The sequence below is a fragment of the Protopterus annectens genome, chromosome 4.part0 (assembly GCF_019279795.1).
Source record: "Protopterus annectens isolate FY-2018-M chromosome 4.part0, PAN1.0, whole genome shotgun sequence".
Taxonomy (NCBI): domain Eukaryota; kingdom Metazoa; phylum Chordata; order Ceratodontiformes; family Protopteridae; genus Protopterus; species Protopterus annectens.
Window position 1 is genome coordinate 125,580,457 of NC_056733.1, and position 25,169 is coordinate 125,605,625.

A 25,169-nucleotide genomic window follows, 5' to 3' on the forward strand; every position below is an offset into this window, starting at 1 on the left:
GCAGCAGTGTCCTGCCATCTTTTCTTCTGTTTTGCTTATTTTGGATTCGCAGGACTTTGGCAAGGCTAAGTGGATTTATTTTGTTTGAAACTGCCAAAACTTCTATGGCACCAACCTTATCATTGGTACCAATAACCCTCTCAGCACCAACAGTCGTCTCTCCAAGTATTCCAGTCACTTCCTCCCCTGCAAAGCAAATTATTGGTCAATAGACCACGGTGCTGAAGGTCGTGAGTATACCCAGGACTAGATGCTCCCCATCTACAGATCCCTTCTTGGGTCAACAATTAAGTTAATTTCTTGACAGGCCAGAATTGCCCTCGGGGATGTCCATTCCACAGCAGCCTTTTAGAGCTAAATGTAGTCAGATTCTTGGATCATCTCTTGGCAGCCAGAGGCCTTCCTGCTCCCCCTAGGACTTCTCTCCCATCTGGAGCTGTGGGTTACTCTCCCAAGACACCCACTTATCTTCCTTCTTCAACCTCTCCGCAGGTCTTGGAGCCCTCTACTTCAACATTCCCGGTGCTAGCTACTTCAGTACCGATGGTGGATCTCACCTTGGTTCCGGAACCGACTCTTTGGTCTATGGCTTCATCAGAGCTGACCCACTCACAGGACTGTGATTTGGCTGCAGCTCCAGGATCCCTGGATCAGCTCTGATCTTTTCAATGGCGCCATCTACAGTTCCTGGTGCCCTGGCAGTTACAAGTCCTCTTGTGACTCCTACTCTGGAGGGGGGTGGTCGTTGGAGCAGGTTGTGGCCCCAATTCCGAGGTTGTTTTTCTTGGTTCCAGGCTCCCATCCCTCTTCGGATGGGCCCACCTTCCAGATTATAGAGAGAGCCCTGGCCTCAGCAGGTTCACAGTTGGCACCAGCATCGCAAGAGTGTCACATTTATGTATCCTCTGGCTCGCAGCTGACATAATCTGCTACCTTGGGGCAGTGGTCACAAGAGCAGCAAGGTATCCTATTGCAGGGTCCCCCATCTTTGAAGTCCTCCTCAGACCTTCCCCCTGAGGAGCCACCCCATAAGAGATCATGCAAGAAGAAGCACCTGGATTCTCCAGAAAAATCGGTCACTGAGGATACAGATTTTGATGAAGGGGAGGGGTCCCCTCAGTCACCCCATGAAGATGTCTCCTTTGGAAACATCCTGGAAATTCTAAAGCAGAGTGGTGATTGGAAGCCAACAAACCCATCCTCCGAGGAATCTGTCTTCTTGCAGGTTTTTTGTGCCTGGTCTTATATGTCTTGGGTGACTCCACCTGCTGATGAACTGATCAAACTCATCATCTAGTGTGCGTGGAGGTCACCTGATACTATAGAGTCAATTACCCAGAGACAGGGCAAAATTCTTTCAGTGCCTGAGGATCAGACCCACTGTCGAATGGTCTAGCAGTGGATGCCATGGTGATGGCGGCTGCCACAAAAAAGGAACTTGCTGAGGAGAGTTCAGCTGTCCATCCTCCAAACCGAGAGTCCTGGATGATGGACAGATTTGGGAAGCAGGTCTTTGCTTCAACGACTTTCGCCATACGGTCCTTGAATTTTTTGGGACACCACGCAACTCCAAAGGGATCTGATAACTGATCTTTCAGAGACCTTAGTGGGAGGAGTGTCTGACAAGGTCCAGGATAAGGATGCCTCCCAGCTTCCCACCCTAGAGTCGGTCTCCAGCTCGTCCATGCGGCTTATTGCACATACAGCTGAAGGGACATCCAGGGCAGCGGATACAGACACTTATGTGACTTTGCGGACCTCTTCAAGTCTTCCTCTATCAATGCTCTTGCTGATGCTACTTTGTTATTTGGCCCAAAAGTCTGAGACACATTAGTCAGGTGTGAGAAGAGCGAAAAGACCCTTTCTACTGTGGGCGTACATTTTTCCACTCCCCAACAACCTTACTCCAGGAATCAGAGGAGTGGAAAGATGTGGTTCAGAAAGTCCCAAGGGTCTTTTCTGGACACATGTGGAGAGTATTCCTCCCGGGGCAGAGGAGGTAACTCTTTGGAAAGACACCCCCCCCTCCCATGGCAGAGGGGGCCTGCGCAACCAGGGTTCCAGGGATGCTTTCTCTGGTCAACCCTACCAGCGGTCCTTATAAGTGGCCCGATTGTTTAACTCTGGAAGCAGTCAGGGGAAGATTATGTGTGCACCTTTCAGCCTGGCACACAATAGCATAGGATTCCTGGGTGCAGACAGTAATTACCAGAGGTTACCATATCCCCTTCAGTCTTTATACCAGACCACAAAGACAAATCCCAGATGTTCCACCCAGTAGAAATTCAAAAGCTCCTTTAAAAAAAGAGTCATCCAAACAGCCCCACCAGATCAGACAGGAACTGGATTTTACTCAAGATTCTTTTTATTGCCAAAAAAGACAGAGAACTGGAGGCAGTCCTAGAGATCAGTGTACTGAACAAATTTGTTCAACAGACAAAAATCGTATGGTCATGATTCAGTCTATCCTTCCTTTTCTAGAGAAAGATGATTGGGTGTGCTCTGTAGATCTTCAGGATGCATACTATCACATAGAAATAGACAAATGCTCTAGAAGATACCTCTGCCTCTGGCTAGGAACCAGTCATTACCAATTTGGAGCACTGCCCTTTGGTCTCAACACAGCCCTCAGAGTGTTCACCAAATGCATGGCAGTCATAGCAGCTCACTTAAGGCCACAGGGATTCTGTGTGTTTTCATATATAGACAACTGGCTCCTCACCACCCAACCAGGCATGTGCTGCTTTCCACCTTGGACTTCGTTCTTAGGTTCGCTAAGTTCTTAGGCATCTCAATAAACAGGGAAAAGTCAAAACTATCCCCCACACAGGACACAGAATTCATCGGAGCAAGACTAAACAGAAAATCTTGCATGGCTGCTCTTCCTCTTCACAGATTGGTGAGGTTGAAGTTACAACTTCAAGTGATACTCTCTCAAGACAAAGTTCTGGCTCATCTAGTCTTACAGCTCCTTGGGTCCATAGCAGCAACAATCACCCTAGTTCCTCTGGTGAGGTACCACACAAGTCTACTTCAGTGGCTCTTGGCATCACAGTGGTCACTGTTACCTCACCCAATGTCCTACCCAGTCCGCATAACCAACCGATGCAAGCAAGATTTATATTGGTAGATGAAGCCAGAAGACAAATTATGGAACTGCCCCTTTTCCTCCTCTCAGCCCAAGCCCGTAGTGACCATGAATACATCCCTGATGGGGTGGGGGTGGGGCATTTTCACGTAAAGATAGTCCAAGGCACTTGGTCCCCTCAAGAGGCCAGTTTGCATATCAACATCCAGAACAACTGAGGGCAGTGCTCTTAGCATTGCAAGCATTCCAATCTGCCCTCCCATCAGGGACAATTGCTATTCAGTCAGACAACATGTCAGTGGTCTGGTACATTAACAAACAAGGAGGAACCAGATCCTACCCTCTATCCCAGGAAGCCCTAAGTGTTTGGCAATGGGCAATCACCTTCAACTGCTTTCTGATAGCAATGCACATTCTGGGGGACTCTCCTGACTCACGAATGGTCTCTCAATCCCAGTGTAGCAGCAAAGATCTTTTGTTGATGTAGTCAGCCTTGTTGCGACCTGTTCACCTCTCCCATAAACTACAAATGCAGCAGCTACTTTGCCCTAATCCCCCCTCAGGGGGAGTTCCCAAGAGATGCTCTTCTCCACGATTGGCCCCCGGGACTTCTTTATGCCTTCCCACCAACCCCTTAGATTCCCCAATTTCTGAAGAAAGCCCAACGGTTGAGAAGCAAAGTGATTCTCATTGCACCTTATTGGCCCCATCAAGTTTGGTTTCCCTTTCTCTGGCCTCACTTACTTCACCACCTGTGGATTTTGGATCCAACTCCAGACCTGTTATCCCATCTGCAGGGCCTGGTCCATCCCAACCTACAAAATCTCAAGCTGATGGCTTGGTTTCTCCACTTCCAGTAATTGCCAAATGAAACAACTTATCTTCCCCAGTACAAAAGATACTTCTGGCTTCTCAAAAAACATCCACTAGAATACTTTATCTTAGTAAATGGAAAAGGTTTGTGCTTTGGTCTGATGAAAAGGGTACTGATCCTTTCTCACCCTTGATCAATAAGTTCTTGGAATACTTAACCACCTTATTTCAGTTGGGAGCCTCTACTTCTACCATTAGAGTTCACTTAGCTTCCATTTCAAACTTCCACAACAGATTAGATGACCATTCCTTGATGTCTCACCGTCTATGCAGAATCTTTCTTAAGGGTGCTTTACATTTGAAACTGCCTTTCAAGGAGCCCATTGCGCCTTGGAATTTAGCGTTGGTCTTGCAATGTTTGGTCCATCAGCCTTTCGAGCTAGCAGCCACCTGTGATATCAAGTTTTTATCTTGGAAGACTATTCCTGTTAGCCATCACTTCAGCCAGGAGAATTTCAGAGTTGCAGGTTTTGTGTGTTAAACATCTGCATATCATTTTTCACAAAGACAGAGTTTCACTCAGAGCTAATCCCTCCTTTCTACCTAAAGTAGTATCAGATTCCAGTATTAATCAGACTGTTGATTTACAGTCTTTTTCCCAAATTTCTCAAACAAGGTAGAATGTTGCTTACATTTGTTGGATGTACACAGACAATTACGTTTTTATCTGGACAGAACAAAACCATTTAGAAAATCAGACAAACTGTTTCCATCCTTTTCAGGTACTAGACTGGGCAAACCAGTTTCAGAAGTTACTCTGTCAAAATGGTTGAGAGATTGCATCACTTTGTTTATAGCCAAAATAAGCTGGACTTATCAACAAAAATTAAGTCACATTTCACCAGATCTGTTTCCACTTCAGTAGCCTTTCATTCCAGAGCTTCTGTGGATGACATATGTGAAGCCACAACTTGGACTACACCCCACACCTTTATCACTAATTACAGATTAGATACGGTCTCCAGAGAAAGAGCATCCTTTGGCTCTATTGTGTTCAGGAATATCCTTTCCTGGGGCCTCCCAGAGTATAAAGTAGCTAGGGACTGTGTCCCAACAGTTTAGAATGAATGAAGACTGACAACATCAGATAAAGAAGTTATGTTCTTGCCATAACGTTCTATTTGTGTTGTCGATCTTCATTCATTCTTGGCATCCCACCCTCCTACCCCCTCCAAAAGATGCCTGGAGGTTTGGAGCTAGTCCTGAGATCCTAGCAGCATTATTGCTCAGACAAAGCTTCCATGATTTTCTACTTTATGATCAAAACTTGATTTGAGGAGAAGGGAGGAGAGGCAGTATGGGTAGCCTTGGCTTGAGAGTTTCTGGCAGGTCTGAGCTTGTTATAACGGCCAAGTTGGTTCAGAGGGTCGGAACCGGAACCCAGTAGTCAAGAATGAACGAAGCTCGACAACACAGATGGAATGTTATGGTAAGAACATAATTTCTTTTTACTATGGCCTGTTTTTATATGTGCATTCTTCAGTGGACTCTAGCTGTTCAGTGGTCAAGTCTTCACCATCCCTTGTCCTTACCCATCAAACTCACTGGAGTATGCAAAGACTATCTATGTTGGTGGATTCAGTCAGATGACGTTTCCCACAACCAACCTGCTGTTTTTTTGCCTCCAGAAGACACGGTAACCACACATGCCTCCCAATTGGGGTGGGGTATTTTGTTGGATGGATGGTCCAAGACACATGGTCCCCAGAAGAGACCAATTCACGCATCAATGTCCTAGAGATGAGAGCAGTCCTCCTAGCACTGCAGATCTTCCAGGATGGCCTTCCTGTTGGGATGATTGGGATTCAAACCGACAACATGTCTGTGGTTTGGTACATCAACAAGCAGGAGGGGACCTGATTTTATCCCCTTTGTCAGGAGGCAATGAGGGTATGGCAGTAGGCAATCTCTTCCACCCTCTTTCTTATGGCAGTACACAAACTGGGGGAAATCCATCATGCTGGTGGAGAAATTCAGCAAGTCTATTCTAAAGCTTCATGAGTGGCCTCTCAATTAATCAGTGGTGGAGAGAATTTTCCATCTATGGATTCAACCTTGCTGTGATCTCTTTGCATGTCCCCACAACAACAAGTGCAGTAGGTTCTTTGTCCTAATCCCCCTCCCCCCAGTGAGTCGCAGAGAGATGCTGTAGTCCATGTTTGGTCCACCAGCCTCCATTATTCTTACCCCTGATACCTCTAATTCCAAAACTCTTTCAGAAAGCATGGCTATGCTCATTGCCTATTTTTGGCCTCATCAAGTGTGTTTCTCTTTCCTTTGGTCTCATCTTTTATATCCTCCCTTGATACTGGACCCCAGTCCAGATCTTTTCTCTCATCCCACAGGGATGGATCATCTGAAAATTCCAGGCCTCAAGTTGACCGCATGTTTTTTCCAATTCCACTGATAGTTAGACAGCCCAGGCTTTTTTCCCCAGTCCGAGAGATACAACTATCTTCCCACTGGGCCTCTCTGAGGAAGATCTATAAAAGTAAATGGAAAAACAATTCTATTTAGACTCTGCAGAGAGAATTGGACCCCCTTCACTGCTGCTACTTTTGCTGTCCTTGAGTTTTTAGCATATGTTTTTCTAGAAGGAGCTAGTTTTTCTACTATCAAGTGCAACTGACATCCATATCTAATTTTCATTCAAGTAAAAATGCTTTCTCATTAGCTCCTTCAAAATTGTGCAAGGCTTTTCTCAAAAGTACCTTTTCACTTAGGCCCTCAGTGAAGGCCCCTAATCCACCCTGGGGTTTGACAGTTGTGCTGCAAGGGTTAACTCAGAATCCTTTTGAACCATCAGCTAAAACTGATTTTTTTTCTCCTGGAAAACTGCCAATGTTAAGTTGTCAAACTCGCTTTCATTCTTGCTGGATGGGTTCGGAGCCGATCCTTGGCTCCGACTCGGCCAATACTAAAGCTCGAGAGCTAATTCCACCGGCTCGAGGCTGCCCTATATCCCACAATGCTAGGCGGTAACTACTCAGATCTCGTTTGCCGCTTAGCTGCGAGGTGCTTTCTTCTACCGGCTCTGGCAGGTTAGTGAGTTTTTTCTACTTAAAAACTTCAAATATCTACCCCTATCCTTTTTATTTAGTTAAGTTTATAGTACAGGGTATCCTTTTAGTTTAAATCGGGTTTCCCTCGTTTTTATTCCCTTTTTATCCCTTTTTAAGTTCTAGGCCTTTGGCCCACTCCCCTTTTTCCCTTTGTCATTCAGAGTGATTGGGATTTTCTTTTTGGTTAAAGGGTGTGTCTGTGTGTTGTGTCTGTGTTTTTTGGTATACAGTCTCCTTTTCTGGGATGTCTAAAGACTCCAAGGTCTCAGGCTTCAAGAAGTGTGACTCGTGCTGTCAGAAAATGTCTCTGACAGGCGGTCACACTTCTTGTGTCTATTGCCTGGGGCCTTTGCACCTGCAGGACTCCTGTGCTGTTTGCCATGCATTCAGCCCGAGAGTCCTGCAGGAACGCAAAAATAAACTTATTCTTGGAGGCTTATTAAAGCCTGAAGGCCCCTCGACCCAGTCTGCGTCGGGGAAGCCTTCAAAGACTTCCAGGCCGTCGGCTCCAGCTTCAGAGCCGTCCGCTGGGAGCATTAAGGCTGCTTCGACATCGGCTCCGGCTGGAGTCGATGTTTCGAAGTCTCAAACCATTACCTCGGCTCCGGCCGGAGCCGAGGTTGCTAAGACTCAGTCGGCTCCGATAGTTTTTTCAGAGCCACCTTCTAAGAAGAGGTCGAGGTCCCCTTCCATCGGCTGCATCCACTTGGCCCCGGGATCCCCTCTTCTGTCGGAGTGGAGACATAGGTCCCATTCCTCTCGGTCCTCCAGGCTGTCCGACCATGACTTACAAAGGGTGGTGAGTAGACTTCTCAAGTCCGAGGCACTGGCCCAAATGCTGCATAGCCCTACTCAACAGTCAGCGGCTATTCCCATCCTTGCTTCTGTTCCTCCTCCGACTCCTTTGAGTTCGGAGCCGGGGCTCGTCGGAGCCGGGGCTGTCGGTGCGTCAGAGCCGATACCCTCCCTTTCGGCTCCGTCGTCTGCTCCAATTTCCTCTTTGGGGGGATCCCGGCGCCGGGCTTCCCTCGTCGGCTCCGATGGGGCGAGTGGCATTGGACCCTTGTCCGACCCCGTTCTCCCTCTCGGAGTGTCGGCGCTGGTGAGTTCGGCTTCGACATCGGCCTCGGAGCCGTCCCTGTCGGTGCCCGGGGGGTCCTTGTCTCCTCGAAGCGGGGACCTTCGGCCTTGGCTGATCGGGGTGCCTTCGAGGTCATGCGGAGCGTGCTAGACCCCGTGTCTATCCCATGGTCAGCTCTGTCAGCTCCTCCCTCTTCAGTGCCTGCAGTGGTTTCTACCCACCCCCTCGTACCAGACCATAGAGAGCCAGCTCCGCAGGTTTCCCCATTGGGAATATCCTCTTCTTCCGAGGCTTCTCCTGATCCGGCAGGGGAACCCCCTCAGAAGAGACAGTGCAAGAGGAAGCACATTGACTCCCCTGAGTCTATCACCTCCGACACCGACTTGGTGGAATCTGAAGGTTCCCCTCGGTCCCCCTCTGAGGATGTCTCTTTTGCTGACATCCTTGAAATCCTTAAACAGAGTGGGGGAACTGACCCGCCCTTAACCCTTCAGAGGACGAGTCGGTCTACCTTGAGGCGTTTGGCTCTCGCCCTTCCACCTCCTGGGTGTCTCCTCCCTTTGACCCCCTCATGGAAGTGGTGGCAAGGAAGGCTTGGACGGCCCCTGATTCAGTGGAACCTACCCCAAGGAGGTCGTCAAAATTTATTACTGCCCCGAAAGAGAAACAGTTCTTATCTAAAGGTGTCTCTGTTGATGCCATGGTGGTGGCCGCAGCCACTAAGAAGGAATTAGCCGATCCTTCGGTACCTGTCCATCCTCCTAATAAGGAGTCTAGGACCATGGACAGGTACGGTAAGTGGATGTTTTCCTCAGCGACCTTTGCCATGCGGTCGCTGAACTACTTGTGTCACTTCACCCATCTCCAGAGGGATTTACTCAAGGATATGGGTGATGCTATGCAGGATCCAACAGCTGAGGGGTTCCAAGATAAAATGAACTCCCAGCTGGCAACCCTGAATTCAACTGTCAACTCCTCCATGCGGCTTATCTCATATGCGGCTGATGGGGCGAGTAGGGCCGCAGGCACAGGTGTAGCTTTACGACGCCACGCCTGGATGTGGCTTTGCAATTTTGCGGACCCTTTCAAGGCGTCCTTCACCAATTCCCCCTTTGATGGCTCAACGTTGTTTGGACCTCAGGTGAAAGATACATTGACTAGGTGCGAGCAGGAAGGTAAGACTCTCTCTGCTGTGGGAGTCCGTTTTTCTTCCCCTTCCAGACCTTATCCCAAAGGTCAGGGGGGGGGATGTGGTTCCGCAAACCACAAGGAGTCTCATCTGACGCACAAAGTTGATTCCCCTCTAGAGGCAGAGGGGGGAACAACAAACAATAGACGCCGCCCTAGGGGCAGAGGTGGTCCGCAAAACCAGGGTAGCAGAGAGACTTTCTCTGATAAACCCTTTCAGCATCCCTGAGGAGCTGCCCGGCTGTCCACCTTCGGAGGCAGTCGGGGGAAGATTATCACTGTACCCAAAAGCCTGGCTTTCCCTTACTCAAGATAAATGGGTACAGTCGATCATATCCGAGGGTTACAAAATCCCCTTTATTCACATCCCATCCCAACCCAAAGGATCCCTTCCAGACGTTCCACCCAGTCTAAGGGAACAAGCAGCGTTAGAAATATCAAAGCTGCTGTCAAAAAGAGCTATCCAGCCAGTCCCAGCAGACCAGCAAGGATCCGGAATCTACTCCAAATTCTTTTTGGTACCAAAAAAAACAGGGGACTGGAGACCAATACTGGATCTCAGCAAGCTAAACAAGTATGTGAAGAAAACAAAATTCCGGATGGTCACGCTACAGTCCATTCTAACCATCTTGGGTCAGGACAATTGGATGTGCTCGATAGATCTTCAGGATGTGTACTACCATATCAAAATGCACAGACACTCCAGGAGGTTTCTCCGCTTCAAGCTGGGAGCCAGTCACTACCAGTTCAGAGCCCTGCCCTTTGGTCTCACTACAGCCCCCCCGAGTGTTCACCAAATGTATGGCAGTGGTCGCGGCTCACTTGAGACGTCAAGGATTCCAGGTGTTTCCATATTTGGACGACTGGCTCTTTACCGCCACCACCAGGCGTCAACTTCTTCTATCCAGAGACTTCACCATTCAAACTTGCCAAGCTCTAGGCATTTCAGTAAATTTCGAACAATCTACCTTGTCAATCTATTACCTTTATAGGCGCCACCTTAGATACAGTTCATCTTTCTGCCAGACTGACAGAGCAAAGAGTATCATATATCCGCAAACACGTTTACCTCCTGCTTCAATGCAACAAGATCAAAGCCAGGGTAGTCTTGAAGATATTAGGACTCATGGCAGCTACCATTGCACTCCTCTCCTTAGCTCGTTTTCACATGCGGATTTTCCAGTGGATGCTGTTTTCCCAATGGTCCTTCCAACAGCTCCCGATGTCTCACATCATTCTGCTAACCCAATCATGCAAGAATCACCTGTCTTGGTGGATGACATCACCTCAAATTCTTCAGGGCAGACCCTTCATCCCCCCCCCCCAATCCCCACTGTGACAATAGATGCCTCCCTGATCGGGTGGGGGGGGGCATTATCAGGGCAGGACAGTCCAGGGCACGTGGCAGTCTTTCGAGTGCCACTTGCACATAAATGTCTTAGAGATGAGAGCAGTGCTCTCCACAGGGACTATTGCAATTCAGACGGACAACATGTCCGTAGTGTGGTACATCAACAAACAGGGTGGAACTAAGTCCTATCCCTTATGTCGAGAGGCACTCAGACTTTGGCAGTGGGCGATTTCTTCTCAGCGGTTTCTGATAGCAACGCACATTCCCAGGAAGTCCAACGTGATTGCGGACAAGTTGAGCAGAGCTATTCTCATGCCTCACGAGTGGTCTCTAAAAAAATCAGTGCTGGAAGAAATCTTTTGAAGATGGGGCCGGCCTTGCTGCGATCTTTTTGCTACTCCCCAAAACAGCAAGTGTCACGATTTTTTCACCCTCTTCCCTCTACCAGGCCAACCCACCAGAGGCGCTCTAGTCCACGATTGGCCCTGGGGACTTCTGTATGCTTTTCCCCCTTTTCCACTGATCTCTCAATTAATTCAGAAAGCTATCGCCTCGAGAGTCACTATGATTCTCATTGCCCCTTACTGGCCTCGACAGATATGGTTTCCGTTCCTGCATCATTACCTCTTGGAGCAGCCTTGGCATCTGGACCCAGTGCCAGATCTTTTGACCCACCAGTTGGGCCAGCTGCACCACTCCCTCCAATCTCTCAACCTCACAGCGTGGTTTCTCCAATTCCTACCCTAGCCAGGCTTCCCTTAATTTCTCATTCGGTCCGTAACATCCTGATAGCCTCTCACAAGTCTTCTACCAAAAGGATTTACAATAGTAAGTGGAAACGTTTTTCCTTCTCGGCAGCATCAAAAATATAGACCCCTTCACTGCACCTGTTCAGTCTATCCTAGACTTCCTGGCAGAGCTCTTTCATTTAGGCTCTTCTTCATCTACCGTTAGAGTACAACTAGCTGCTATATCTAACTTTCATGTAGGTGTCTCGGACTCCAGTATCATGTCCCATAAACTCTGCAAAGCCTTTTTAAGAGGTGTCTTTTTGCTCAAGCCCCCAATCAAAGATCCCCACCTCAGTGGGACTTGAATTTGGTCCTAGCGTCCTTGATTCTCTCCCCCTACGAACCTGCGGCTTCATGCCCTCTTAAGTTGCTCTCATGGAAAACACTTTTTCTAGTAGCCATAACATCAGCTAGAAGGGTATCTGAACTTCATGCTCTTTGCAGTCGTCCTCCTTACTTAGTTTTCCATAAAGACAGGGTGTCCCTCCGGACTAATCCGTCCTTTTTGCCTAAGGTTTCCTCTGAGGCAAATCTAAACCAGACTATCGATCTCCCTGTCTTCTTCCCTGATTATTCCAACAGGTCAGAACAAAAGTTACATTTTCTAGATGTTCATCGCCAACTTCGATATTATTTAGACAGGACTAAACAGTTCAGGAAATCTGACCAGCTCTTCCTGTCTTATGCGGAAGGGAAATTGGGCCTTCCAGTTTCTAAAGTGTCCCTTTCAAGATGGCTTACCTCTGTAATTACCTTCATCCATGAAATCAGACATCAAAAACTGCCTTCAAGACCTAGAGCTCATTCAACCAGGGCATTAGCTACATCTGTAGCTTTTCAGGACAGGCTACCAATATATTCCATTTGTGCAGCAGCCACTTGGGCTTCTCCTCATACCTTTATCTCGCATTACAAATTGGATATGGCCTCCAGAAACCGTGCCAACTTTGGTTCCACTGTTCTCAGGAGTCTGTTCCAATAAGCCACCCGGGGTAAAGTGCTAGGGACGCGGTCCCATCCAGCAAGAATGAAGGCGAGATTGACAACTTAACATTGAGTTATGTACCTACCATAACGTTCCATGTTAGTTGTCTTCTTCTCGCCTTCTTTCTTGCGTCCCACCCTCCTTCCCCCCAGCCTGGACAGACCGATAGGAATTTTTGGGATCTTCCATTGGGGCTTCCTTCCCACATGTTCTACCACCTCTATTCTCCCTTTTATGTTTGTGGTAGCTTCCATACAGGTTTATATACAGATGGGTTCTTTTTCTCTCTTCTCCATACTATGGAGACTAGAACTGCTTGGTTTTAGCTATCAAACGAGATCTGAGTAGTTACCGCCTAGCATTGTGGGATATAGGGGAGCCTCAAGCCGGTGGAATTAGCTCTCGAGCTTTAGTATTGGCCGAGTCGGAGCCGAGGATCGGCTCCGAACCCATCCAGCAAGAAAGGAGGCGAGAAGAAGACAACTAACATGGAACGTTATGGTAGGTACATAACTTTTCATTTTAGTCGCCATTACATCTCTGAGATGAGTTTTCAAACTCTAGGCTGTGCGTCTTCCTCTAAGACAGGGTTACCTTATGAACAGATCCATCATTTTTGCCTGAAGTAACCTCCAAAATGAATATTAATCAAACCACTCATTTGTCTGTTTTATTTCCCAACTTTGCTAATAAAGGAGAATACATGCTTCATCTTTTGGATGTACTCAGACTATCTCCACAAAATAAAAGATTTCAGAAGGTCAGAGCATTTGTTTGTCTCTTTCTCCCCAAACAAATTGGGCTCACCAGTTCCTAAAATTGCCTGAGCCAAATTTTATTTTATTTATTTATTTATCTTACATTTGGTAACTGGGACATTCCGACTGGACACAGGTCCTTTTGCAGCAGAGGCCTGGGGAGAAAAGCTATACAGAACAAAATACAAAATCACAGTAATACAATTTGATTAAAGTACATATAGAATGTATACAGTTGAATCAAGTATGAGAGAAAATATATAATATACACATCCAGATAATGGCTTACTGATTGCTTTTTTTTTTTTTTTACAGTCAGTGAGGTCTGTCCCTACCCAGGCCTCCTAAAGCATACTTTACCAGTTCTATGGCTACATCTTCCTCTTTTTGGTCTAGAACGTCTACTGACGACATTTGTGCAGCAGCTACATGGTCTAATGCTCGTGTCTTTATAGCTCATTACAAACTGGATTTGACTTCCAGGAGCAGGGCTGCCTTTGGTTCTGCAGTAATCCAGAATATCCTTCCATGAGGGCCACCCAAGGTTCACATAGCTGGGGACTCTGTCCTATTTGTTGAGGAATGAATGAAAAGGACATCAGATATTAAAGTTATGTACTCACCATAACTATGTATCTGTGTTGCCCATTTTAATTATTATTTAACTTCCAACCTCCTCCCACTTCCTATTAGCTCCTGGATTGACTTTGTGGTTACTGTGGAACCTCTGTTCAAGATGTGAGCCCCAATCTGCTACTACTAGCCTTACTTTTGTCTTAACCTAGGGTTAGTTCTTCCTATGGGTTATAAGACAGCAAACTTGATCTGAGGTATTGCAGGTTGCCTACAGCATTATCAGTAGAGGGAGCAGCTTGAGGGTTGGATCCGAAAGTCTAGTAAATGTGGCCAAGTTGGATCTGATACCCAGTGGTTGAGGAAGAATGAAAACGCACAACACAGATGCATAGCTATGGTGAGTACATAACTTTTACCAAAAGAATATGTGAGAAAAAAGCAAGAGCTGCAGTTACTGATTTCCTTGTTTTTTGGACTATGTTTGTATATTCAAAGGGTAATTTTCTCTGTGTAACTTAGTTTAGGCTTCATTAGGAAGAGATATTAGAGTTAGTGATAATATCTCACTCAAATTGTAGGACAGAGAACTGAGATTATGGAAGTTCCCTAAATCTCTTGTGTTCAGCCGAATGGACAAATTCATGCAAAGATTACAGACTATGGAGGTAAATATTATGTTTAATAATTTTTCTTTTTATTACACTGTGGTTTAGTGGTATTTTAAAGAGTTGTTGACACATTTAGAAGAGTATCAATAATCCATAAGATTTAGACTCACTATAGCTGTATTCTCCTTTCATTCTTCATTATTTATTTCATTTGAAAATAGGATTTCCTCTTCAGGATAATTTGTATATCACTATTACTTTACAGTGCCAACTTGTGGGCCCAGAAGCATTGTGATTTGTAGCTAGGTAGATCAGGAAGAACGGGTATTATGACAAATAACACACACACACACACACACACACACACACGCACACACACATGCACGCATGCGCGCACACATACACACACACACACACACACACACACACACACACACACACACACACACACACAAACACACACACACATGTATACATTTTATTTTTGTTTTCTTGTTTGCTTTGTAAAAAATATGTAAAACTGTTACTTATGGTTTATTTTCCAGTGCCTAAAACTGTATTTAGGGTTTACTTTGCAGTACCAAAAGCATATGTTTGTTACAATTTCATCACTACATGGATGCCTTTTTGCCCTCATTAATGCTGCTGCGTCTTGCTCATAGTATTAGGCTACAGGTTTGTATTGGTAATGCCACACTTCATCCTAGTTATTCCTGGTCACTGATGTGGAAACTAAGATCTGATAAGAGCAAGTCCATCCTTTGTGACTATAAGGCTGCAGGCATTTGGACTGCTTGTCAGTTCAAATTTTCCCAGACTGCTAAATACCTTATGCCTATCCCATAGTGAACCATACTGCTATCCCTCTCATAGGTTCATAGAAGACTACTAGGCCAACGGCTTAAGGGCCCTTACAAGCCTAGCCAATATAATCCACTTTTACCCAATATATCACCCCTAGGGGCAAGAGGATGGCATGGGTTTGTGCCTGTGTATTGAGTATCTTACAAACTGCCCCATCCATAAGGAACATAGGCAGTAACCCAGGTGTGAATTTGCAATTTCCCAATCCATTGATCCAAAATGTGTTTGAAGAAGGCCAGGGAAGGGCTCTGCTTAATGTGAATAGGAAGTCTGTTCCAAAGAAGGATCAATCTCTGAGACACATATCTGTCTCTTCATGTTTTGTTTGTGTCACTGACTAACTGTAGATCCCTAGATCAGGTGACCCTCGTGCTGTTTGACTTGTGGATGTGTGGCAGCTCCGTTAGGACTGCATTTTTGAGTGCCTTGTAGGTCAGGCATAGGTCACCCCTAGTTCATGTTGTTTACACCATCTCTCCAGCTGCTGTAAATGCCTAGTCAAGTACATGCCAAATGGCATATTGTACTAAATTATCAGTTCAATGAGGGCTGAGTGCAGTGAGAGTATAATATCCTTGAATCTGGATGCCATACCTTTAATTATAATTTTTTGCTACATAAAAGGATTTCCTCACCACTGTGGACACATGGCAGTCAAAGTTCAGGCTACCACTATCTCTCTGTGTACCTCAGTCTCTTATCTCTGAGTTTACTCTTAGGGGTGTGCTATTGATGTTGTAATTTTCAGGGGTATTTTACTTCCCAAAGGGTATGATAATGCATTTTTTCACATTTAGTCTTAGGCCATGGTTCTGGCACCAGTCATTTGTCTGATCTAGACCTTCCTGAAGGATATCTACATTAGTGGATGATTCAGTGATTACCCCCAGCTTGCAGTTGTCTGCAAACTTTGTCATTCAGAGGCCTTCCACATTAGCCCTTGACTTCAGAGAAGTATATTCCAAACAGTAGTGGTGCCAGCACTGAGCCCTGTGCCATATCACTAGCAACTGGCCTCTTGCTGGATCTGGAATCACCCCCTTTACCCTCCACATGTCCTGTCCGTGAACCAATTGGCTAGCCATGTGGTGGCATAGAGGTTTATGCCCAGTTTTCTGAGTTTATTTATAATACCTGAGTGGGGAATTGTGTCAAATGCCTTAGTCAGGTCAAGGTAGGAGGTATGTACTGTTTCACTGTCATCCATGGCCTTAGTGATTTTCTCAGACTAATCCAGCAGATTCAGAAGGCATCACTTCCCCTTGACAAAGCTGAATTGGGTTGGGTCCAGTGTATGGAGGTTTAATATGTCATTATTTATAAGGCCTGTGATTATTCTTTCCATGGCCTTATATATAACACTAGTCAAACTTATGGGTCTGTAATTTCCCAGGTCAGTAGGTGGTCTCCCTTTATGCAGAGGGATGACTGTTGCTGTTCTCCACTCTATGGAAACAAAGCTAGTCCAGAGGTTGTGGTTAAACAGAGATCCTAATGGGCCTGATAAGTCCTAATTTAAGTTGTTTAAGAGGCAACCTGGTATCTCATCATGCCCCATTGAAGCCGTGTTTTTAGCTTTAGAGAGCATAGTAGCAACCTCTTCCTTGGTGATAATTAACAGTGGTGTGGTGGGGGAGAACTAGGCTTGATGTGGTGAAATTTGAACTAAATTTGTCGATCAGCAGATTTGCTTTTTTTTCCGGCTGAGTATAGGTGATGCCATCTACAACTAGTTCTGCACATTGTTGGGTATTGCCCTTAAGACTGCAGACATAATTAAAAATGCCTTATGGTTATCTTTAGCTGCAATTTTTACCTCAAAATCTGCTTTCAGAAACTTTAGTTCCCTGATTCGCTTGTTTAGACTAATGAAGGACTTTTTTGCTCTGTTGTATACATTTCGTTGTACTCCTCAACAAGATTTTTCTTTCTTTTTTTATACAACCTATTAATACTAGGGTCCACTAGGGTGGATTGTTTCTGTGGTTTGACCTGGGTTTATTTTTGTCTGGTACTGCCGTTTCTATGTAGTTGTTTATATGGTTGTACAAGATGTTTGTGTAAGCCTCTGCATTAGCTTCTCTGTTTTCTGGATTTGGGGAGCTTGGAATCTAGCAATGCCATCCCTTAATAGGGGATAATTTACCTTAGAGAAGATGTTAAAGTTTTGGGGGTTAAGTGGGGAGATTAGTTTTACCTTTATTTCAAGGGAGACTGCTTTGTGATCTGATCTTACTAGAGTGACATCACACTGGGGAGGGGGGCGTGCAGCACTCTCTCATATTTGTAAGTACCAGATCTAGGATGTTTCTTGGGCATTTGAATTTACAAAGTCAAGAAATCTGTGGGCCTGCAGATTAATGGTTGTGTATGCCTCACAGTTAATGGAGGGGTAGTTAAAACCATCCATGTGTATGGTATTGGGCTGGATGGTAGGTGATTCTACTAACTTTAAGTATGATGTATGGGTTTCTTGGTTCATGGTGGGGGACCTGTAGATAGCAAGAATATGGTAATGGATTTTTCCCATGGTTAGTTGGACATGGAATATTTCAAGCATCTCATATTGTTTGAAAAAGCCTTAAAGTGTGCTTATCCCTTATGTAGATAGCTACACCTCCGCCTTTTCCTCTTTCATGTTTAGTGGATGGTCAGAAAGTATGGAAGGCACTACAGACATACACTGCCAGAGTGCTTTCGGTAGCTTTGAACCATGTTTCAGTAACTGCAGACATCAGCATTCTCCATGGTGAAAAGAGTTTGTAGGGAGTGCAGTTTCTTTTTGAGGCTCTTAGCATTGAGCATTGACACCTTTGGCTTGTCTTGAGCAGCTTTTGTTATGTTGGAAGGTTTATCTGTTTGGCAATGCCTAAAAAAAGGCACTACAGGGTGGATAACAATTTGGCCAGTATCCAAAAGCCTAGAGGTGACAGGTGAAGACCATCTCTGGCAAAGCAGCATGGCCTGTCAACCATGTCCTCCCAACCTGACAAGTATTGGACCCCTTTGGAATGACACCAGTAGCTAAGCCAATTGTTAATGTTGATCATTTTCTGCTTGTATTCTGGGATCATCCTTGGAGACAGTGGAATGCTGCTTAGTGCTAGGCTTATACCTTCATGTGCACATATTCTGAGAGCTCAATCATGTCTCTCTTCATATTGCCGTGGGAGGTATGTCTCAGGTTATTCATACCCACATGGACTATGACTGAGTCATACTGGTACTTAGGGGTAAATGACCTGAGTGCTTGCGTGATCTGGCAAATCCTGGCCCCTGACAGGTGATTAACTGTAACATTCCCCTTATCCAGCTTGGTAAGAGGGGCATCAGTGTGTCTCACAATGGAGTCTCCCATGACTAGAATATTAGGTTGTGGAGTGTTTCACCTTATGGGCTTGATAGCTTAGGCATAATGAGATGTGGTGTTATGTGTTATGATAGGAATTATCTTGATCTGGTGTTGTCATTCTTCATTCTATCCTCACAGATGGGTTTGGATCTGATCCATCAGATCCAAATCGGTGATGCTACATCTTGCAGCCACCAGATCTCTGGAACTTCTGTCTTACCCACAGTGCACTCTGTCAACTATCTCAGATCTCGTTTGCTCCTTCTAGCTAATGGACATGATCTACCAGCCTCTCTCTCGAGCTCTATTAGGTAAGTAAATTTTTTCTTTAAAATTTTTCCTGTTTAACATTTTTTCTCCTTAGCTTACCTTGTAACCCTTTAGTCTTTACTGTTTGTGGTTTATGAATTTCTTATTTTCTGTATGCTCCCTTGCACTTACGACTTTGTTGTACTTCTGACATACCATTGCAGGTATTCCTTGCTTCCTCTTCTCCTCTACTTTACTTTAGGGTTGTAATCTTTCTTCTGTTTTTCTTTAGTCTCCCTTCATACTAGGTACTGTAAGATATCATCATTAGTATCTCCCTCCTTCTTACGACTTGGTCTTAGTTCTTACCATTGGTGGTAGTCTTCTTCCTCTTCCTTCAGCCTGTTTAAAAAAAAGTTACTTACTATTTCTTTTCACTTTCTTATCTACTGAAAGTTGATGTGTAGTTATTGTGGAAATATTTTTACACAATGAGTGACATACCTGCAGGTTTTAAGAAATACTCCAAGTGTGGACATATACTGCCTATCTCGGATGCACACTCCCTTTGTGTGTACTGCCTGAGTCAATTACACTTACAGCATGATTGCTCGATTTGTCAAGGATTTAATCTTTGAGCCTTAACTGAATTTAAAAATAAATTGACATTAAAAGGTCTCCTTCCTTTCTCCTTTGGAGAAGCCATATCCCAGTCTCCAAAGTCAAAGCCTTCCAACTCATCAAAATCTTCCTCATACTCTTCAGGGAAACAGAGTGCTAAATATCCAGTCACAACCCCCGGATCAGAAAAAGATGAAACTTTCAGATCTGACTGTTTCTTCAGATTATATGACTTCTAAAATTAATACTATGGTTCTGTCTCAATCCAAGTTCGATCAGAGACAACCTTCAGATCAGACACAGCCTTCGGAGACTCTATATTGTCCTTGTACTAGATAGTCTCCATAGGTTGGACCAGTATCAGACAAGCTTCCATCTCCTTTTTGCAGAACTAGCATTCCCATCCATTTATTTTGCTCATTCTTCCAGAAGTCTCACAGAAAAATAAATGGAAAGAGTGGTGAGGAAGATTCTCTCGATTCATTGGCAGATTGGTCTTCCCATGGCACCTACCCCTCTGGGTCAGGTGGTCCGACCTTGCACGACACTAGCCCTGCAAGTTCCTCCTCTGACACCATCTGCTATCGTAGAGTTTCAGGATCCCAATTGTCTGGATCCATCAGTCTTGGATCTGAGGATCTCTGTATCTTTGGATCTGACATCTTCTCTGAGACCTCCTATCCTTTCGTATCAGGAGAGCGCTTGGAGCTGAGGCCTGCCTGCCGGGTCCAAGAAGCAGCATTTGACTCCAAAGTTTTCTGAGCCATGTCATTTCCTTGGCACCTCTGCACTAGACAGTTCAGCTCTGGCTTCTTCCTCAGAGGCGGTGCTGATGGATCTGAGGGGGGGGGGGTGATTCAGAAACCTGGTTTCTTGGATCATAGCCTCTCTCTGGCCCCTTTGAGCTCTGTCTTTGAGGCTGCGAAGAGAGTGTTTTCTGCCTTGGCAGCCATGATGAAGCCTTTCCCCTTGGATCCTACCTATTCGACCATGATGCCCCAGCATCTGGAGCCTCAACTACTGTCTCCATGGGGACATCCTGTACCAAAACTTCAAGCAGTTTTGATTTCCTCTTCCCAGAAAATCCCACTGAGGAAGTACCCAGGAAATGGACATGCAAGAGGAAGCATCTAGACTCCCCACAGGAGTCCAACCCCTAAGAAATGGATTTCGATGAAGGTGAAGGTCCACATGGTGAGATCCAGAATATGTTCCCTGTGGAGACATACTAGAGATCCTGAAATAGAGAGGTGGCTGGACATCCGCCAGCCCTATGCCAGAGAAATCCATTCTCCTAGAGACTTTCAGTACAAGATCCTCTATTTCCTGAGTGACTCCACCCGCCAATGAGTTCATAGACATGCTCTCTAGGGGGGCATGGAGGGAGCCTGACTCCATAGAGACAATTCCTCTGAGACTGGACAGGATAATGGCACCACCTGCAGACTGAGAATTTTTGGGGAAAAGGGGGTACATTTGATTCCGTGGTCATTGCAGTGGCCACAAAGAAGGAACTAGCAGACAAGAGTTCCACTGTCCATCCCCCCAGCAGGGAGTAGTGGATGATGAACAGACTGGGGAACCATGTCTTTGCTTCAGTGTCTTTTGCATTATGGTTGCTGAACTATCTGGCACATTTTGTTAGACTTCAGAGAGATTTGACCAAAGAGTTATCAAATACTGTCTCAGGAACCGCATCTGCATAGGTTAAGGATTCAGTAGCTTCTCAGTTGGTAACCCTACAGGCTATTTCCAGTAGTTCCATGAGGTTAATTTTCTATATAGCGAAAGGAACCTCAGGAGCTGTGGGTTCAGACATTTCCAAGAGGAGGCATACCTAGGTGCAATTTTGCGACTTTGCAGAGCCATCGAAGTCCAATTTCATCAATGCTCCCTTCGACAGAACAACCTTTTTTGGTCCTAAAGTGAAAGAAATGCTCTAAGAAAGATGGTAATACCTTGTCTGCCATGGGCATACACTTTTCACCCCCCCCCAGAGATTCTTCTCCAGGAATCAATGGAGTGGCTGGAAAATGTGGTTAAAAAAATCCCAAGGCCCATTCCATGACATACGTGGAGGAAGTGCCCCAGAGCCAGAGGGTGGAACTCCAATGGATGTTGTCATCCTCGTGGCAGAGGTGCCCTGCAAAACCAGGGTTCATGAGAATTTTTCTTTGATAAACTATATCACCGCTCCTGAATGGAGGCCCTGACTGTCCACTACTGGAGATAGTCGGGGGAAGACTGTCCATGCACCAGAGAGCCTGGCTAGAATTAACAAAAGATACTTGGGTGCAGAGGATTATATCCAGAGCTTATATAATACCATTTTCTTTTCCACCCACAATTCCCAGGAAAATCCCTGATGTTCCACCCAGACAGAGGGATCAAGTGTAATTCTGATTTGAAAGCTGCTCAAAAAAGAGATGTTCTGTAGTCCTATCTCGCCTTCATTCTTACACTTGGGATCAGAGCCAAATCACGGCTCCGACTCGGCCATACTCCAGCTCAAAAACCTCTCGTTGGCTCATGGCTAGGAGATATCCCATCATGCATCATCAACATTCCCCAGATCTCGTTTTTCGCTCATTCAGCTCAGACATGATTCTTCTTGGTCGTGGCTAAGTGATATTGTCAATAATTTGACTTGTCTTTGTTGGATTTTGCTATATTGTCTTGCTAGATTAGTGTGTTTATTGCAGTCTATGTCTGTTTCGGACCATTTGCTCCTTATTTTCTGTGTGTATTTGTTGTACGTTGTTTGGCCATTCTTCCATTGGCATTTTTTGGTATCCCTGCATCTCTAATCTCCTGTGCTGCTGTTTTCCTCTTTCCTGTTTGGGCTAGACCCGTTTAAGTTAGAGGACCTAGTCCTTTTTCTTCTGTTTGTCACCCGTTGGGCTAGGCCCATTTAAATTAGAGGACCTAGTCCTCTGTTCTGTTTTCCTTTCTCCCTGGGCTAGGCCTGTTTAAATTAGAGGACCTAGTCCTCGGTTTATTCTCTTTCCTCTTAGGGCTAGGCCCGTTTAAATTAGAGGACCAAGTACTCCATTTATCTTTTTCTCTGTTTAATTGTTGTGTGTTTTAGTTGCCGATTGTGGTTTTTTTGCATTATGTCAAAAGACACTAAGGATCATAAGCCTTCGGGCTTCAAAAAGTGTACTAAATGTGCCCAGAAGATGTCCTTGACTGATGGGCACAATTTGTGTGTTTACTGTTTGGGGGCTATCCACCTCCAAGAGCCTTGCCTGTTTTGCCATGCATTCAGTCCTTGTGTTCTTCAGAAGAGGAAGAACAAACTGATATTGAAGGGACTATTAAAACATTCCTTTGAGGAGGAATTGGCATCCTCATCAACCAGTTCTAAATCTCCTTCCTCCTCCAAAAGAGACAGACCAAAAACTACAAAAAGGCGGCCTCCCACCAATTCTGTTTCGTTGGAGCTGCCAGACAAAATTGTCTACACCCCCATCGGCTGCACTGATTTTGGTGCTGACAGAGGTTAGCTTAGGGGATCCATCAGTCTCGGCTCCAGGAACTTCGGAGCTGTTAACTGACACTACATTTTGGAGCCAGTCACCTGAACTTCAACCGGTTTCCCCGACTCTTAGGTCACCTGTATTCCAGCGATCTAGATCCCCCACTCTATCTTCCAGGTCCTCTAAGAGCCTTTCCGATGAGGACATCAAGAGAGTGGTGCGTAGACTGCTTCACTCTTCGGCGCTGGCAAATTTGGGTTTGGCTCTGCCCCATTCGGCTCCAGAGCCCAATGTGCCCTCACACCCGATTCATGTTCCTCCTTCGAGCTTCTCTGAGCCTTCGGAGCCAGAGCTGTCTGTGCCTCCAGTTGTGGATAGGTCGGTTCCAGCTACGTCAGTTGGTCTCTCAGTTCCAATATCTACTCCGACCCTTTCGGTACCGTCCGTGGGGGTCGAGGATCCTCAGCTCTCCGGTCAGGCCTGAAGGTGACACTTCAAATCAAACTTCTTTGGTTCTGAGCCTACCTCTCTGTGCTTTGGCGCAGGTGAACTTGGACCCCACATCTGCCTCGGAGCCCATCTCCTCGGTAACGAGGGCTGCCTCTGCATCTTCGGAGCAGAGGGCATCCTCGGAGCCGGGGGGGGGATCAGCATTCGAGGTGATGAGAAGTGTGCTGTCTAGGACTTCAGTTTCATCCAGAGGTACCAACACTCTTCCCCCTGAGGTGCCGATTTCAGTCTCAGCTCCTTCTCTCTCCCAACACAGCAGAGACCCACAGCCTCAGGATACCTCCGTGAGTGGTCCCCAGTCTTCTGAGGTCTTCCCAGAATACCTGTCTGAGGAACAGCCTAGGAAGAAAACTTGTAAGAGGAAACATGTTGACCCCCCTGATGAGTCTATTACATCAGACACTGACCTCGAGGAGTCAGAAGGGTCCCCCAAGTCGTCCTCTGATGATATCTCATTCGCAGATATCCTTGAGATCCTGAAACAGAGATGCGGCTGGCCCACCAAATCCCCTTCTGATGAGGAGTCGGTGTACCTGAAGACTTTTGGGTTTCAACCCTTCGCCTCTTGGGTGTCGCCACCTTTCGACGAGCTACTGGATTTAGTGAGACGAAAGGTGTGGGAATCTCCTGATTCTGCGGAACTGGTTCCTAGAAGACCTAAGAAATTTTTGTCAGCACCCCAAGACAAGGACTTTCTGACTAAGGGCGTTCCAGTAGATGCCATGGTGGTGGCAGCAGCCACCAAAAAGGAACTTGCCGAAACTTCCTCCACTGTCCATCCACCGAACAAGGAGTCTCGAACGATGGATAGGTACGGGAAGTGTGTCTTTGCTTCAGCAGCTTTTATGCTTCGGTCGCTGAACTATCTGTCCCATTTCACAAGGCTCCAGGGAGATCTCCTAAAAGAGCTGGGAGATACTCTACAGGGTAACGTATCTGATGCGGTATCTCAGAAGATCAATGCGCAGATGTCTACCTTAAGTTCTATTGTGAACTCCTCCATGATGCTGATTTCGTATGCAGCAGATGGAGCGAGTAGGGCAGCGGGTTAAGGAGTTTCTCTCAGAAGACACTCCTGGATGCATTTGTGTAACTTTGCGGAGGCCTTTAAGTCTATGTTTACCAATGCCCCCTTTGACGGTTCCTCTTTGTTCGGAACCGAGGTAAAGGACACACTTACCAGGTGCGAGCAGGAAGGAAAAACTCTGTCTGCCATGGGAGTCCGTTTTTCCGTCCCTTCTAGACCCTATCCCAAAGGGCAGAAGGGCGACAAAATGTGGTTCAAAAAATCTCAGTGGTTTTTCAGGACACACAAGGTGACTCCTTCTCCAGAGGCAGAGGAAGAGGAAATAACAGTAGACGCCACCCTAGAGGTAGAGGAGGCCCACAGAGCCAGGTAGACCGTGATTACTTTCATGGTTGTGTCTATCAGTGCTCCTGAAAGGAGGCCTGACTGCGCTTCTCTGGAGCCAGTCGGGGGTCATATTTCTTTATACCCAGAAGCCTGCCATGACATCACTCAAGACAAGTGGGTATTAAAGATAATTACCAGAGCTTACCATATTCCCTTCTGTTCTCCACCCACTCAGACCAGACGAATCCCAGATGTGGCACTCAATCACAGGGATTCAGCAACTCTAGAAATCCAAAAGTTGCTGGTGAAGAGCATCATCCAACCTGTCCCCGTAGACCAAGTAGGATTAGGGACTTACTCCAGATTCTTTTTGGTGCCA

General features: G+C 46.0%; 1 protein-coding gene across 1 annotated transcript in view; it reads left to right on the forward strand.

Moving 5' to 3' along the window:
- LOC122800226 (dynein axonemal heavy chain 17-like) overlaps positions 1–25,169 on the forward strand; it is a 17,083,451-nt gene that overhangs the window by 2,677,721 nt on the left and 14,380,561 nt on the right. Inside the window, exon 9 of the mRNA XM_044069720.1 lies at positions 14,332–14,418. Coding sequence (XP_043925655.1) covers positions 14,332–14,418 — 87 coding nt within the window. The remainder of the gene's footprint in view (positions 1–14,331; positions 14,419–25,169) is intronic.